The 19,103-nt window shown below is 37.7% G+C and overlaps 1 protein-coding gene across 1 annotated transcript in view; it reads left to right on the forward strand.

Moving 5' to 3' along the window:
• LOC145258245 (cysteine sulfinic acid decarboxylase-like) overlaps positions 1 to 19,103 on the forward strand; it is a 117,205-nt gene that overhangs the window by 20,009 nt on the left and 78,093 nt on the right. The window contains exon 3 of the mRNA XM_080116219.1: positions 14,551 to 14,692. Within this exon, the coding sequence (XP_079972345.1) occupies positions 14,551 to 14,692 (142 nt within the window). The remainder of the gene's footprint in view (positions 1 to 14,550; positions 14,693 to 19,103) is intronic.

A 19,103-nucleotide genomic window follows, 5' to 3' on the forward strand; every position in this document is an offset into this window, starting at 1 on the left:
AGTTGTCGTCTCACCACGTTTTTGGCCAAGTAAGCGTCTGGGCGGCTTTGGGTAGGATTCTCACCTGGAACCGAAGAGATTCAACGTGTCTATTCACTGCGCCACGGGCCCCGAAGTTCCTTATTATCCGATAAAAAATTCTTTTAAAATATTTATTGTTTCTGTGGTCACTAGGAACAGAATTACTTAAAGGCGTCAACGTTAAGACCGATTTTTAATGCTATTACGTAGTAAACTGTTAACCATTTTCTCCAGTTACCAAAGATGAATCAATAAAAACAGCGGTGGAAGAAACGTGATAGAGAGAGAGATGAGGAAAGAGATAGAGAAACAGTATGATAGAGAGTGAGCGAGTAATAGAGAGGGGGAGGGTGATAAAGAATGAAATGATGATATAGAGGGATGTAGGGGGACATAGGAATATGAAGAGGAGAAGAAGGGATGAGAAGAAGAGAGGGGGTGGCAAAGATGGATAGGGAGATACATTAAAAAAAAGATGCTACATATACTTTTTAACTGTTTTAATTTGCCATTCATGTTCAGGCAATGCCGGATAACCATTCTAGTAACATATAAGATCAAGCGTAAATCGTATCTTTATTTGGGATAAAATCCATTCAGAATAGGTGAGATAGGCCAACTGGTCGTATAGTACACATGAACTAATTTTCGCTTCACTTTTACAATAACTCTCTTTTTATGTACTTTTAATAAAGGTTACCCTGTTTCCTGTCCTTATAAGCCTCCAACTCCATTTCTCCAATTTCATTTGCTCTCTTTTTGACTTTCTAATTCTTTCAGGTGTCTTCATTTTTTTTTTTTTTTATCTGTTTTCGTTCCTTTTTCTATTATCATTTTTTTCTTAAATTCATTCTTTCTTTCTTTCTTTCTTTCGTTCTTCTTTCTCTTTCTTTTTCTTTTTGTTCGCTTCATTTCGTAATTTTTTTTCTTGTGATCAATTCCTATATTTTTCTTACATATTTTTTCTTTCCTTTTTTCTTCTATGGTTATCGTTCATTTTATTTTTCTTGTTTATATCCGCCTTTCTTTTCTATGTCCTTCTTTTATTCTCTTTCATTCTTTCTTTCTTTTGTCAATTTCTTGCACATATGGATTATTCGGACACCTGTTCTCATGTTGAGTGCTGTTCCCACAATGTTTCTGTTGATGTAACCTGTGACCTTCTTCAAGTGCATCTTGTTGAACTCGGGAATCTTTCTGTCGAACTCGGGAATCTACACGGATTTCAAACGGAACCTTTTACTTAATCATTTATTATTATTCTTTTTTCATTTTCATCTTTTTCTACTTATTTTCCTCTTCTTTTTCTTCCTCGTTTTTTCGTCTTCACTTTTTCTTCCTTTACTTCTTATTTTCTTTCTTTTGCTTCTTTTCCGACATTTTTTCTTCTTCTTGTGTGTCTTTCGACTTCTAGAGATTCCTGTACCTGCAATCTCGATCTTAGATCCCGATTGCAAATTGGTTATCCTACCGAACCAAACCACATTTTTACCTATAATTCCATAGAAAAAAATTAGAGGTAGACTTTTTTTTATCAGCCAGCCTTGCAACCCTTCTTTTCTTATAGGACTCTTAAAGGGTTTGCTTTTAGATGATTTAGAGTCCAGAGAATCGAATGTTGATGGGGGAGTGTCTTTTAGGCTTATTTTGTCAAATAACTGACAAATAATGAAGGTAGTTAAGTAACCTTGGTAGAAGAGAAGGTTATAGTGTTTTTCTGGTATACGATTTCTCGGCTCATTCATTCATTTAGAATCAGATGTTTGGCGTTGTCCTTTGTTTCTCCGATATCTTTCTAGTTAGAATTATTTCTAGAAAGACATCGGGTAATTAGGGGAGGGAACACGTCAAGGTTGCAAACATCTATAAGTGAAATTTTCAGTGCGACTAAGTGGATTCGAACTTGGAACACCCATGTTGTCAGTCCATGCTACGTAGTCACCGTCACCTCCTTGTTGTTGTTGTTGGTGGTGGTGGTATTTTAATTGTTGTTGTTGATAAACGAGTTGAACTTCTGCGTAGAGCTCATGGAAATCATGTCTCAAGATTATCTGGTCTGCGTGAAATTATCCTCGGTGGTCGCAGCTGTTCGGTAACCTACAAGTTGCAGGTTTTTACCCTAACATCGAGAACAGTAATGCTCAGTGGTAGCATGCGAAGTTGCAGACGTTTTAGCCTACAACACACAAAGGAATTTTTTTACTCCATTTCCACACCAGGCAAGGCACGGTACCACTTTGATGTATGGGGGTCACTATCGGGGGCATAAGTTGCAGTGATACTATGTATGGAGTTGAGCAGCGAGATGTCCGTTCACATCATACTTGAACTTCTGCATGTCAGTACAGTTGGGACAGCAGGAACTCGGAAGGGAGTTCCAGAGTCTAGCAGTTCTGGGGAAGAAACTATTAGAGTAGAAGGCTTTCTTACATCTAGGGATCTCTATTGTGTAGGGGTGCGACTTGGCTACTTGTCAGATTTGTTGGGGGTATTTACATCGAGGGGGCACAAGGGCTTGTAGTTCGTTGGGGCATTCACCATTAAAATACTTGTAGAACAGGCATAGGGATACAGCATGACGTCGATGGGACAGAGGTTGAAACTTAGATAACAGTTCAGGACCTATCAGGTTGGTGATCCTCTTTTGAACCCTGTCCAGGAGTAAAAGACTAGTAGCAGATATACCAGCCCTAATGTGGCAACTACTCCATACATGGGCAAATGGTGACCTTGTAGACGTACAGGATACTTTCAGGCGTAAGTAGCTTTCTAGCACGGCAGAGGCGGAGAAGCAACGTTGTTACTTTCATTCCATTTAGTTGTATCTTGCTTGTCACACACAGAGGCAGGGACGACAAGAGGACAACAGATTCTGATGCCAACTTTTTCTGGATTTTAACCTGAGTTCTGTTAGTCAGGAAACTCTGACATTATCATGCTCTCCTATTACTGTATGTATGTACGTGCATGTGTAACGTTGTTCAGGAAGTAACATGTGGTATAGTCGCAAAGTAGATGAAGAATAGAAAAGAACTTTAATTCTCTTGTGTGTGTGTGTGTGTGTGTGTGTGTGTGTGTGTGTGTGTGTGTTGTACAACGACCTTTCTTTCCTCATCCTCTTGTTACCACTGTGCTGTTCCTAACATGATCGTTTTCTCGAACGTCATCTACGCCTCTAATGTGATCTCAAACGTTATTCTCGTCTCTAACGTGATCTCCTCTTTAAAGTTTTTATTTTTCTCTACCGGTGACGTCATTTCGCATGCATTTGCATACGCGCGTCCGGTATATGTTACACATATGTGTTTAAAGAAAATTCGAGTTCAATGAGTATAACTTTAGTTATTATAAGACAAGGAAACAAAAACTATTCATTTTGTTGTCTGTCTGTGTGAATTCGTTCCCTATGAACTCCAAAACGGCTGGGCCGATTTTTATGAAATTTCACACAAACGTACTTTATGTATCTGGCAGTGTTCTTAGATAGGTTTTGTATCTTCGATAAGGGTCGAGAATCGAGAATCGAAAAAATCCAATGAGAGAAGGAACATGCTATTTTGACCAAAGTTAACACTATACAGCCTAACATCACAGGTGCATTTAAGAAGTTTTATTACCACACAAGCAGAAAAACCAGACATATAAAATCAACAGTAGTTTTTTATATAACGGCCGCGTTCGAAATGAATGTTTTTGTTTAGCGCACAATTGAACCATGATACTTTACTTTTGTATTTTAAACTTCAAGTCAAACCATTATATATAAAAATAATTTTATGCAATCAATAGTAAGTTCTCTACAATGAAATGTAGATTACAATGTATTGTGGACTAAGTCACTGCGGGGAAGCATATGATGCTTCGTCCCAGTGCACCGCGATGGGTCCCCAACTAGAGCAGGCAATCAATTGATTAGATTGAAAAATGGGTGTTTTCACCGATTATGACGACAATAAAAATATGAAAGTGTGAAGTATTCGTTGATCATCATTCAATCCTGGGAAACGTCGGGTCTCCCTGCTAGTGTATATATATAAAAATCAAATACTCCAAATATCTATAATACAAGTGAATATTGCAGGTGAAGTTTAAGTAAATGATTAGGAATTAAAGGTTGATTTTAGTCTGTAATAATAAAGCAGTTTCTGAATTTTTTGGTCTTTTGTGTTTGTGATCATTTAAAAATTTCATTGTTATTTTTGTAATGAATTAATAAAGAATTAATGGGATGGAGATGGTATACGTATAACTGTCATTATATACCGTAGAATGGAATAAACTATACATTTCTGAAACATGTGTATAAAAGGATAAATATTATTTGTTGGTGTTAAATTTTTCAGAGCATGATTACAAAATATTAATTATGAATAAATTTTGTATTCCACTGAGTTAAAATGCATATATATTTACTAGACAAAGGTTATAGCATTTTGATTTAAACAGGTGCTTTATGCCAAGCTTCTAGAGTAAATGTATTATTATCGTCACTAATTCCTATTAATTCGTAATTGTGCATCATACTTAAGTACCATAAAAATTTCAAACCCCGTAGTTTCCTAGGAAAAGTGGAACACACAGACAGACAGACTAAGAGAAATATAATATAGATATACATACAAAAAAGCGACAGTAGTTATATGCTGTTCCGGGTATTTTTATTCATGTTTCAGTTTAGCTAAATACAAGCCGGACTTGTTCACGCCGTCATTGAATATGGATGTATGAATGGAAATTAAAATCAATTCTTTCTAAGTAATGTGATTCAATTCACGTGATTCATTAATGGCTTTAGGATTATATCTGGCTAACCCTAAAAATGCCTTGACTGTTTTTTTTTATGTTTTATTTTATTTTATTGTATTTTTTTATTTATTTTTTTATTTTTTTCGTCAGTTCTGCTAGATAGCATTGTGATCTCTTTCTCCAACCAGACTTGGAAGCGAACAGACTCATAAAACAACCGCTTGTCTCAGCTTGCTACCGTCACACGATTCCTATAATATATATATATATATATGTATATATATATATATATATATATATATATATATATATATATATAAAGTGAAAATGTGTGTGTGTGTGTGTGTGTGTGTGCATTTCCCTACCAAATAACTCTGTCAATTTTAGGTCTACAGACTCGAGATTTGATATAAGGAGTATTGAGATTTTGAAAAATCTTTCTAATTGGTTTTCGGCCAGAAATTTGGCTGTTAAGGGGTCAAAGTTCAACGATTTGACCTTTGAGAACTCTACCAAACTCCTCCACCAATTGTGGGTCTAAACACTTTAAATTTTAAATGTAGGTTACTTGGACATAAATGAAACTTTATAATTGTATTTGAGCCAAAAAAATAAATGCTAAGGGGCAAAATTGGGGCCAGAGTTAAAAAAAAATGACCTCTGCGGTTTCTACCAAATTACTCAGCCAGTTTCTGGTCTATACATTTTAAATTTTACATAAATGGTATTCAGAGATAGGGCAAGCTTTTTAATCGGTTTGGGTCGAAAATTTGAGCTGCCAAAGGTCAAAGTTCAAAAGATTTTACCTTTGCGGTGTCTAGCAAACTACTCAGCCAATTTTGGGTCTAAACATTTGAAATTTATACAAAACGGATATTCAAACATGTGGCAAGCATTGTAATCAGTTTGGAGCAAACATTTGGCTGCCAAAAGGTCAAAATTGAAAGAGTTGACCTTTGCAGATTCTACCAAATTCCTCCACCAATTTTGTGGTCTAAACACTTGAAATTTTAAATGTAGGTAACTTGGACGTGGGTAAAACTTTATATTTTGATTTGAGACCCCAATAATAAATATTAAGGGGTCAAAATTGGGGTCAAAGTTTAAAAAACTTGACCTCTGCGGTCTCCACGAAATTATTCAGACAAATTTTGGTCTAAACATTTGACATCTTACATAAAGTGTATTCACACATGGGGCAAGTTATGAACAGTACATAGGGCCCAAGCAAAGCTGGGCTGAACTGCTAATATATATATATATATATATATATATATATATATATATATATATATATATATATATATATATATATATATATATATAATACTTGTTTATTGTTATATAAACATGGTCACATCCTGCTGCTACAAATAGCCACTTGTTTCAATCAAACAACAGATATCATCAGGCAGCGACTTGACTATTCAAAAGTTCAAGTCGCTGCCTGATGATATCTGTTGTTTGATTGAAACAAGTGGCTATTTGTAGCAGCAGGATGTGACCATGTTTATATAACAATAAACAAGTATTATCAGCTCTTTTTATTGAGCACTATCCAACCTCGTTGAATTCATTAGTCCATTACTTTTGAATAAAAAACCCGAGTATATATATATATATATATATATATATATATATATATATATATATATATATATATATATATATATATAATATATATATATATATATATATATATATATATATATATATATATATATTTCAAATGTAAATGTTTATAAAGTTTTTCTAGTAGCTCAATAGGATAGGATCAGAGCTATAATAAAAATACCTCATATATCTTTGAACATTACGAACATATTGGTATAGGCTGTAACAATTTTGTAAATAAAATAATTATTTTGGGTGAATTTGAGAGAATTTTGATCATTTATATTCGATGTAGTCAATATAATATTAAAAATATTGTGTGTGTATGTGTGTGTATATATATATATATATATATATATATATATATATATATATATATATATATATATATATATATATATGTACATTATTTGGGTAGAAATGTCGGAACAAATTTTACTGTAACTAACGATTGAACATTAATAAATGATAACGGTATTCATGCGAATGAAAATCATGCGCTAGTTAACCATTGATTTTTCATAAATAATCAACATTTTTTTAACGGATTTTTATAAAGAACTTGATTGAATAATCAATAAATGTAGCAACATTTTGAATATTACAAGTTCAGAATAGTTAACACTCGATAACTCGAAAATAAAAAAGATAACAGAATTTATATTAAACGCATTAGAATGAAATTCTTCAACTTTTTCAAATAAACGAAAATGTTTTTACGATTTTGCACCACCTTTTTAATCGTCAGTTATCCTGTGTCAAAAGTCAATACAAAGAACAAATATAAATTCTTTCTCTCTGTTTTTTTTTTTTTCACTCTTTGTTTTAGTCTATAAAATTTGCCTTTTTTTCGTGGAAAAGATGTAATGGCTGCCAAGACGTGAAATTATATTATAAACGCCATTAAAAACGAAAAAAAAAAGAAAAGAAATATGTCTGAAATGAAAAATGTTATAAATATAAAGTATGGAAGATGGTCTTCCACAGTTCATTGCTGGGTTCTACTAAAACAAGTGAAACATGCATGGTCCCCCCGCGAGTGCACAGTGAACGAGGCATGAAAATGACTAAGTTAAGCATTTGCCCCTTCCCCTCATTTAGCCTCAAAATCTCCAGGGGACATCAAATCCTGGTGAAAATGAACAAACGGTGCAGTTTTAGGCCTTAACATATGTAAATTTGAGTTCTGCACCATGCAAAAAAAAAAAGAAATGACTAAGTCCCTCATTTGCCTGCTCCCCATTTAGTCCGAAAAGTTCCTAAGGCCTTAACATATTTTAATTTGAGTTCAGTACCATGTAAAACTTTTGAATAGACAAACACAGAAAATTTTGAACAGGGGCTCTTTTAGGGCTAATAAAAACACTCCACTTTTGGGACTATTTTACCATATTGGTAAAATAGTCCCAAAAGTGGAGTGTTTTTATTAGCCCTAAAAGAGCCCCTGGGGCACGCCCAAGAGTTATCGCAAAGTATAGACAAACAAAATTATATAGAAATCAGTTACGTCTTTTCAGAAAGTTTATAAAAGTACAAGTGTAGTGAAGTAGAAACAAAAAGAAATTAAAAAAAATATATAAGACACAGCTATTCCTTCCAAAAGGTCGAGCTCTTCAACGTCCAAAAATAATTCACCGTCTCGCCGTCACTTCTTCCAACCGTCGTTTCACTCTCTGCGCTCTTCACGCCTGCTTAAAAAAAAAGTACCGTTTATATGCTGCCCATCTCCACTTATGCAAATTGACTATCAACCAGAGCCATCTAGTTTTCCATGTCTCCAAACAGCCAATTTGCAAAGGGGAACAACTCAAACCACACAGAGCCATCTAGTTTTCCATTTCTCCAAACAGCCAATTTGCAAAGGGGGACAACTCAAACCACACGCCCCCTTGATCTACACGATCATCACATGTCAACCCATCACGTAGTCACTCGACCAACATGGCGGCCGTCTCTCTCGCTGTGATCTCCCCGGAGCCTCTTCGTGAACGTCGCTATTTGGCTCGACGTCGCTGTCTTCCTCTGATGAAACTACTACCGGCCGCACATCAAGGATGTGTCGAGGGATGCCGTCGATAGATACATTGTTCGGGGACTGGACACTTGTCACAATGCCACTCCCCCAGCATTTGGTACAGCGAGCATCAGGTGGTTTGATCCACACTTCCTCTCCCACTCGCACAGTCACTCGCTTCTCGCCTTCCTCCGCGGGTACCTGTGCAGTTCGGAGATGCCACCACTCGTACTTGAAGACTGCTCTCTGCGGCACTGACTCTACTTTTTGCCCTGACTTTGGAGCCATATTATACCAGAAGACAGCTTCTGGCAGCGAAATCTGGCCCCTTTGAGCTATAGCCTTAATGGTCCTGTGATGCCGCTCCACAATTCCGTTTCCGCCTGGTCTACTTGCAGCCCTGAAATAGCGCCGCACTCCCCACTTATCCAACACATTCTCCATGACAGCTGAGCGAAAGGGACTTCCATTGTCCATTAGCACTTCCGTCATTGGACCCCTCTCCAAAAACACCTTTGCAATTTCACCTGCATTTTCCGCCTTGATTTCCCTCCAAATGGCTACTCTTCTTGGTCCACAGTCGACCATTGACAGATACGGCCTCTGTCGATAGTGCATTACGTCTATCACCAACCTGCTCCATTTCTCTGCCACCTGAACCTCACCAGCTTCGTGTCTACTCAGCGCAGGGTCGATTGATTGACACCGGCTGCATCTCTCAACCAATGTCCTAACGGCCTCCTTTGTGATTCTGGGGTCCACCTTCCTGGCCAAGAACAAGGTTCTATCCACTCCAAAATGGTGCATGTCATGCAAATCCTTCAGAGTGTATTCATTCAAACAACATATTGCAACAGCCGCCTCATTCGGCACCTTTAGCCAGGTCTTCCACACCCTCGTCATCACATCTGCTCTGTTCTTCACTGAAGGAACGATAGTGACCCTAAGTTGAAGATCAAATTCCCTAATCAGCTCCCTTAACATCATCAATCGATGCTTTACTAGCATCTCGGCAGCGCCTTTCGTCTTCACCCTCCTTTCTCCTGTAGCTTCGGACTGAATCCAAGAGAACACAGTGGCTGAGTCGGTCCTCACCTCAACATTCTGTAGCCCCCATTTCAAGGCTAAGTTGATGCCCTTCATAACCGCATCCAGTTCCGCCACATTTATGTGAGCCACGTCGTCCTTCTTCCACAACCAAGCAGCATCTTCTGCAGTAACACCACCTATCTACAAGGTGACCCCCACTGCTATACAGCTTGCATCACACCACACAACACCTTCTGCACTGTTGGGTACATGACAAACATCTCTCACTGGATCCTCCCTCTTCACCTCTTCAATAATCTCTCTCATAATGTCCACAGTCTCTTTATCAACTCTATCCTCCCACTTCGCTCCACTAGCTAGCCTTTTGATATAACTACATGCAGTCCATAGCCATCCTGCAATAGGGTAATGGCCCAACAGTCTTCCGCATATTGAGAAGAGTTCTCACCTGCTCAATTTTTCTGACACCTCCGGGATATCATTTCCCCTCCGGAACACTAATCGTCCTATCTGGTCCTTTCTTAGTTGGAGCCCTAACAAAGCTCCTCCCTCCAACGATTCCGGGCATTTTGCAATTAGCCCAAAGCTGTTGAGGTGTTTTACTACGTCCACCGCAGTTGTTACCATCTCATCCACCAAAATATCATCAATGTAGGAACTGGTGGCTCTTCTGACTGCGTCCTCCTTGCTTAGCACCGTTTTGAGGATCGCTGCCATGCTTTTTGGTGCAGAATTCAGGCCAAAACCCAACCTAGTCCGGCAGTACGTTCGGCCCTTGTATCTGACCAGCTGGTATTTCCAGAATTTCTGTGAAATGTGGATCTGTAGGTATGCAGATTTTAAATCCACAATCGTCGCAGCCTTCTGAATCTGCCTCCGCTCTCGCATGGCCTCTCCGCACACGTCCATCACATCGCCTCCCGTGTGACACGCAACGTGTACGTTCAGCTCCCTGAAGTCCAGTACTGGCCGAACTTTTTGTTTTGTGGGCTGAACAACCGCCATTAACGGCAGCACACCTTCCACCTTCTCTGTCCATGGTCTTAAAATCCCCTCTGAGATCCATCGATCCACCTCCTTCTCGAATTCAACTCTTGTGCCTCCTCGCAACGTATGCTCGTAGCATTCTACTCTGTTGTTCAGTATGGGAGGTTCTCCTTTCCATGCCCACTTGACTGTCCATTTCTCACCATCAAAGTGTGCAGAGAAATCTTGGTCCTCTATCGTGCAACTTTTGTCTGACCCGGCCGTTCCTGTGACACCTTTTTCGAATTGCACACCTGCAGCCCCTTGATGTCCTCCAAATCTCAAAGAGTTCCTATATACTGTAACGCCCCCTAGTCGAGCAATTGCGTCCCTCCCTAGCACCACATCGACACCCGTGACAATTTTGTTAATAACAATCGCCTGGATTGTTAGTGACATCCCACATACCATCAACCGAACGATACTTGTGCCATTGCACTTCACCTCTCTGCCGTCAACTGCCGTAATGCTGCTGGTTCCATTGCATGTGTCAACCATGTCTTTGGTGACAATTGTTGAAGTACAGCCCGTGTAGACAAGGGCATTTGCACTTCGTCCATTTAGGGTCACCTCTACTTGTGGTGACATACCCTGAAGCGCCTTCATCGAATAAGTGGGGTAGCCACCGGCGCAGTGGCTTCCCTGGGAACAGAATCTGCTGATGTGGCCGACTTCCCCACAGCGGTAACACATGACTTCTGGCTTTGGCTCCCTGCACTCCTTCGCCATATGGGGGCCTTGGCATCGGTAGCATCTGCCAGAGAACCTGGGTCTCTGCCACAGTATTCTCTGCTTTTCGTCCTTCACAATTTCCTGCTGCAGTTTGCTTCGTTGAGCGACAGCTACGATTCCCTGCTCACTCTCTTTTTTCCTGGCCAGCACCCTAGCCTGTGTAATCAACTCTGCCACCTCCATAGTATTTACACCGGGCAGTTGCTGCAGAGCTATAGAAATATGGTCTGGGAAGCCATTGATAAAGGCCATCTTAACCATCTGTTAACGGCCTCCTCCATTGAATCCTGCTATTCCCGTCAACCTCCTGATATTGTAGGCGTAAACATCGACAGGCTCTCCAGTCCACACCATATGGCTTAGTTTGCCATATGCCACAAACGGTCCTTTGGTAAATGCTTCCTTCAACTTTTCCTCAATGGTGTCAACAGACAGTCGATCCTCCTCCCGCATCTCCAGATATAGGGCCAGAGCATCACCATCAAGATACAGTGGTATCAAGCTGGCTACATCCGCGATGTCCCGCAACTTAGCGACAAGTTTAACCTTGGTCAGCCAGGTTATAACATCTCCCTCTCCAGAGAACGTCTTAAGCATTTCACTGCTGATCCTCTTTGCTTCCATAGTTCCCGCCGAAATAGCTTGTAGTGAAGTAGAAAAAAAAAGAAATTTAAAAAAAATATATAAGACACAGCTGTTCCTTCCAAAAGGTCGAGCTCTTCAACATCCAAAAATAATTCACTGTCACAAAAAAAATTTGCCGTCACTTCTTCAATCCGTCATTTCACTCTCTGCGCTCTTCACACCTGCTTAAAAAAAAAAGTACCGTTTATATGCTGCCCATTTCTTCACTTATGCAAATTGACTATCAACCAGAGCCATCTAGTTTTCCATGTCTCCAAACAGCCAATTTGCAAAGGGGGACAACTCAAACCACAACAAGGCATCAATTTGTTTAAATAAGCACAAAAATGTCAATTTTAGCCATTTTAACCCGAAAGGTACACCTAGAGGGGGCAACCGGAGTTTTCCCGGAAAATCCGTTGTGCTACTTTTTTTTACTCATGTTTGTGCAAAATTTCCAACAAATTCCAAGCCGTAGTTATTAAAAAAAGTGTGAACGGACGAATGGACAAACGGACAAGGATGAATTTACAGGTCCACCCTCCTTTTGTTGGGGGATCAAAAATCAAATGCTGCTTCCATCTGTTCTTACATAGTACTAAGGGGCAGATAACTTCCTGATATTTCTTGTACCAAGGGTAGAAAACTCCTTGACCTTTGAAAACTCTACCAAACTCCTCCACCAATTTTGGGTCTAAACACTTGAAATTTTAAATGTAGGTTACTTGGACATGGATTAAACTTTATAATTGGATTTGAGCCCAAAAAATAAATGTTAAGGGATTAAAATTGGGGCGAAAGTTTTTTTAAAAAATTGACCTCTGTGATTTCTACCAAATTACTTAGCTCTTTTATTGGTTTGGATCGAAAATTTGAGCTGCTAAGAGGTCAAAGTTCAAAAGATTTGACATTTGCGGTGTCTAGCAAACTACTCAGCCAATTTTAAGTCTAAACATTTTATTATTTTTACATGATTAGATAACTGCTTTACCTATACAAAATTTGTTTCTCCCTGACCACGATTAATGTGGCATTAGTAAAAAATAAATGTGAAACCTTCTCAGGAGCATGATATCATAAAAAACCTAGACACATCAAAAGCATGTCGACCTGATCTCATCCCGGCTGCGTTATTAAAAAAAATGGGTTGCTCTAGTTCTCTCCAAACTTTACAACAAATGCCTCAACGAATCTTGCTTTCCTGACTGCTGAAAAACTGCTTCTGTGGTACCAGTTAACAAGAATTCTGGCGAAAGAACTGACCCATTAAATTATTGCCCTATTAGCCTCCTCCTGCTTTTCGCCAAAAAATCTGAGTCAATAATTAACCAAGCTCTAGTCCACCACCTTACAGCTGCTAAACTTTTAACCAACCAACAATATGGATTTAGGCAAGCCGGTTCTACAGCAGATATCTTAACTGTAATCTCTGAACGTATATACCATACATTGGACAAAGCAGGATGGGTAGAGCGATAGCTCTAGATATATGTAAGGCTTTTGACATCACGCAAACTTAACGCATAAAAAGTGCCGAACGAGATCATTTCAAATGTCCAGGGAAAGGAGAAAGCAAATAGCAAGTCAGACACTCCTCCTACACTAAAATAAATTTGGAAAAAAATACTGTACTCTATTTCTATAATGAAACATTTTTTTAGTGGGAATCGCTGCAGACAAGGCATGAAGCCCCTTGATGTAGGAAATTATATAAAAAAACTACTTCTTCAGTCAAAAACTAGCCAACTAACTGTAATATAGCTAAATTCCAACCCAATTTATATTTTCCCATTATTTTTTCAACATTCCACTTGGAGATGTTTTCTTTCTTCATTTTTTAGTACATTATGTGCCCCCCCCCCGCAAAACATTCACAACAAATACTCGTCCTTCTACAACAACTGTTAATAATTATTTTACTTCTTATCAGTTCCTAAAACTAAACGAAAATTACATGAGCAAATGTTCTGTCTGACTGTCTGTGGAACACAATGCCGCGGTACTGCTTCCCAACTCACTATAACATGGTTGTTTTGAAGTCTAACATAAATAAGTTCTTGTGGAGCCGTCCTCTTTAAAATAATCAAACCCTACTCAAGTTCACCTTTACTGATTATCCAGGTTTTGTCTTACACTCATCGACCCTTATTCTCAAGTGATCCTTGGGGCCTTGATAAGAAGTGATCCCCTCATAAGTTAAAAAAAAAAAAGGAAACTTATTTTTGTATATGGGTATGAATGCGAACACTGGCGAAGCACAATTTCTCCCGTCATTTTCGCCGAAGGGAAGGGCACACACTTTAATGTAATGCATGCATAGAAACATATATGTACGTAAGGATAATGTGAGTGCGACAGTACAGCCACAGCCCTCTCTCTCTCTCTCTCTCTCTCTCTCTCACACACACACACACACACACACATTCATTTATTCATTCATTCTCTCCATCGTTCTCCTCTTGGCACTTCTAAAATATACATCCTTTTAATGTACAGGTTCTCTTCGACCTTATCAGCTACAAGTCTGTGTCTGCCTGTGGTTCACCCACCACCACTACCACCTTTTTTGTACTCGGTCTATTTTTACATTTTCTTTTCTTCCACCGGTACTTTTCCATTCCAAGCTACAACAAAAAACACCCCTCCCTTCTTCAGCAAGGAAAGGACATCTTCTCCTGCTACTGTCAAAATATTAATTAAAACATCTGTCTGTTCTTTCGTAGATGCCAGTGTATACCAAGCCAACCGGTGACGTACGGTCCGCACCCGGCGAAACGAAAAAAGAAAATAGCAACAACATTGAGCGTGGTTTTTGCAAGAACAACACGGACCATAAGAAAACGGACAGCTTATTTTTCAACCAAGGTAAAAAGAAAAAAAAATTAATAGCAATAATAATTATTTATTAGGTACTCATGCATGCACTTATTGATTCCGTGCTGAAATAATAACGTTATTATTTAAAAAGCCATTCTTAACATGGGGAGGAGAGGGTGTTGTGTACGTATTCTGTACTTTAACCTTACAACTGAATAAAAAAAACATATCATAAAACTTTAATTAAACTTGAAAAAACGATTTAAAAAATAGCGCGGTTCAGTAAGTGCATTTAGCACCATTTATTATTGTTGTTGTTGTTATTATTATTATTATTATTGTGAGATACCTTTCTTATCATGGGACCATAAAAACATTCGGTTCTTATTCAAAACGCAACTTAATTTTTTTTTTTAATATAAACAGAAAAAGCTTTACGTATTCGTCATGGAACGAGAATTACAGAAATCACATAAATTGATCAAGTAGTTTTTGTTTATATATATGTAAAAATGAGAAATCTTTTACGATTTTTTTTAACAGAATATGTACAAAAAACACTCTCCCCTCTCCCATGTTAAGAATGGCTTTTTAAATAATGTAATTATTTCAACACGGATTAATAAGTGCATGAGTACCGCTGTCTGTTTTTATACTTGTGTAGAGTAGAGTGCTCCTGCTCCTCAGCTTTTAGGGTGAAGAGGGGCCCTTGTTTTCCTATTTTAAATGCGATCTTCTATAGCATCACGCATTGATAAGGATGCTAGTGAATCCTAGCATCCAAAACAACTTCCTTCCGTTAATGTGGGTTACTGTTGGGAGTTGTGTTTGTGCACGGCACGTGCATTCGGTTACGTTAGTTACCCGGCGTTGCTGAATAGAAACGTGTTGCCAGGTAGAAGAAATTATACTCATGTTTACTTTTTTCTTTTTTTTTTTTTTTTTTTTTTTTGACGTATTGTCTTTCTTTTTTAAATAAAATATTTTAAATAAATATTCGGTTTTATAGTTCTGAATGTTTTAGATGAGGAATGATCTCGCACTATTTTGGATTCTTCGAACTACTATTCTCATCTTGAGTGTTATTTGCACAACGTTTCGGTATTCGGATATCTTCAATTTCAGGTTGTTTTGTAACTATTATTACATTCTTAACATGGTGTTTTGTAACTATTCTCTACTTTCACCTAACAATTTAATAAAAAAAAGATATCGTAAAACTTTAATTTAACTTGGAAGTACTACTTAAAAATAGTGCGGTTCAATAAGTGCACAAGCACCTATTACTATCATTATTTACTTACTAGGAGTAGTCACTCAGGCCATCATCAAAAATTTATCTTTAAGAAAAACCTATGGTGTTCTCTGGAGTCTGAGTGACAACAAGTCTCCACAGATTTCCAGTAGTCTCCACCTTTTTTTATAACCTTTGTAGATGAATTTGCGTTATCGTACCCTATTTCCAAAAGAGGGGAGATATAACATATGAGAATATTTGGAATCAAGTCTCCCTTTGCAAGTCTCCATTTTCAGATCATTGAAAATCATAGCAGCAATTTTAGTCTCCTCTCCATCCTCCCCTCCATCAAGGCCAGAGGTTTGGGGGATCCTCAAAACCTCTTGCCTTGATAGAGGGGAGACTAAAATTGCTGCTATGGTTTCAAATGATCTTAAATAACGACAAAGGTATATATAAGGTTAGTTAACCAACACCTCCCTACATCACACAAAATCCCTTTTCCTCGAAAATATTGAAAAAGAAATCGGTTGGAAGCCTTTATTTATCGCTAACTTACCAGGAAGTGGGTGCTCATTCTACATTAACTGTATAGGTAAGTGATCCCTAAAATCTAAAGAAATTGGTTTGGGTTTTTTAATTCCTTTTTGCTGATACTTTTCAGACTGTTTACTTGTAATCGCTACTAAAATGTAGAATCTCTCTGATCTGGTAGCACTTTCTTAAAGCTGAAAAGTTCAAAATAACCGTATCATGTCGTATATGTTTGTTTCTATAAAATACATTAAAGATAGTTATAATATTAAATTAAAAATAGTTATAACATTATTTTTTTTTTTTGTGCTGAAATTAAAAATCGTTTATTTTTGTCTATTTGCACTGGAAAAACAAATGCAAACAATGTTTCATGGAGACACAGATTCTTGTAAACTAAGATGCTAAAAATGGTAATGATTCTCGAGTTCATAAATTTATGAAATAAAATGTTAAATAAATGTTATTGGTGTTGAGTCTTTTGTTAATAATTATTTAACATTTATTTTGTTGTGTGTGTGTGTACATTTCCCTATGCAATGACTCTGTCAATTTTAAGTCTACAGACTCGAAATTTGGTATACAGGGTACTGAGATTTGGGAAAACCCTTTTAATCGGTTTTCGGCCAGAAATTTGGCTGTTAAGGGGTCAAAGTTCAATGATTTGACCTTTGAGAACTCTACCAAACCGCTCCGACAATTTTGGGTATAAACAATTGAAATTTTAGATATAGGTTCGTTGGACATGGATCTAATTTAATAACTTGATTCGAGCCCAAAATAATAAATCTTTAGGGGTTATAATAGGGGTCAAAGTTTTAAAAAATTTGACCTCTGCGGTCTCTACCAAATTACTCAGACAATTTCTGGTCTAAACATTTGAAATTTTATATAAAGGGTATTCAGAGATAGGGCAAGCGTTTTAATCGGTTTGGGTCGAAAATTGGAGCTACCAATATATAAACGTATGTATGTATGTATGTTTGCATGTCTGCCTAAAACTTTCGACAGAGGCGACGGATTTTCACAAGATCAGTATTGTTTTAAAGCTCGACCCTTCGGACGAAAAATTGGCTAAAAACATTAATTTCTTCACCCTCAACTGGGCACTTTTCTACAGGGAGGAGTCGTTTTTTTTCGCCGATATTTTCGAAAGTCATCCCCTCGTTTCGATTGTCTAGCCTTAATTAAAACCTACGTTACTCACGGTTTGGTAGTGGTCGTAACAGCAAAGATGTCACGTTTTCCCCGTTCTTTTCTTCCTTCACGGGACGGGTTCGAGCCTGTCTTCTTACTACCACTTTTTTTTTTTTTATTTTGCTCAACATACACCGCCAAACACCCGGGCAACACTGGGCTGAAATGCTAGTGTAAAAATAAAACTCTGTTTTTTTTTTTGGGGGGGGGGGTGCAATTAAAAGTCTTTAAATTACTAGAAAATATTTTTTTAAATTAAATAAAATATAAATTTGTAGAAGCTAATTAACCCTACCCTCTCCACAAGAGAAATGCGATTCTATTTTTTAGGTGACTACCTGTGAACACCCTCAAGAACTTGCTGAAAAAAATATTTCAACATTTACAGTAAAAATATAATAAATCTTGATTAAAATGACCCCCCCCCCCCCCATTTCTGTACGATTGTCAAACCTGATAGTATTTTAGGGCAGTTTATCAGAATTTTATTTTTCGGATATAAATTTAATGTAAAATGATCACCTACTGCCGGGCCATATAAGATTTAAAGACAAATTCTGATATATGCGGAGTTACTTTTTATCAAAGAACTCGTCTTTTGGGAAAACCAGAGTGTACCTTTTGTATCTGCCAGTCTGAAGCTAAAACTAAACTATTATTTAAAAATTTTTTATTTCTTTTATTAATGGATCACCACTTATCAAGGCCCGAGGCCACCGAAGGATAAGGGTTGAAGAGATTTTTAATTGGATGATGAGCAATACCACATGAGGATTGAAAACAATGGGCGAAACGGTCTGAAGATTTCTTAAGAGGAATTGACTATCTAAGAGGATGAATATTCGTTTATATTATTCTTGAAGATGACACTGCTGTAGCCAGCTGCGAACAAGATTTGTGTCATTTTGTTCCACAGATGGGCCGCTCTAGGCAAGAAACGTTGTTCATGGAAGTTCTGCTTTGTTTTGGGCACACAGAGAGGGATAAAAGAAATTCCTTTGTGGCTGAAGTTAGACGAGTTCTTGCTCTGATTGTTTTACAGAAGAGAAGAACAGGTGATGGAGCCCAGCTGATCACCTACTATGAACATAACAATTCAGTAAATTGAATAAGAGGCTATCTACAACTTTTCTATATGAAAGAGGCTTTAGGGAAGCAAATAAATCATGCCCCACTAGATTGTGAAGTCGGTTTTATATTTTCTCAAGACAAGAACAAATGCTCCTCTCCAGATGTGAGAGTAACACTCCATCTTGGAACGTATTTGTCTTTTCTAAAAGTAGGTGATTGTGTCAGGATTGAGGTACTTTCTGAAGTGGTAAAATGATCCAATTCTCTTTGTAATAAATTTTGATGTAAGTTATTCATTTCAGGTTTTAAAAGGTTACATTTGGGCTAGTGCACCAACCACTAGTCTCTCCCTATTGAACAGAGTGTAAAAAGAGTCTTAACGACTCCCTCCCAGATTTTCCTCAGCAGACAGAAACCATA

The sequence above is a fragment of the Euprymna scolopes genome, chromosome 33 (assembly GCF_053919585.1).
Source record: "Euprymna scolopes isolate OS-2025 chromosome 33, ASM5391958v1, whole genome shotgun sequence".
Classification (NCBI taxonomy): Eukaryota; Metazoa; Mollusca; class Cephalopoda; order Sepiida; family Sepiolidae; genus Euprymna; species Euprymna scolopes.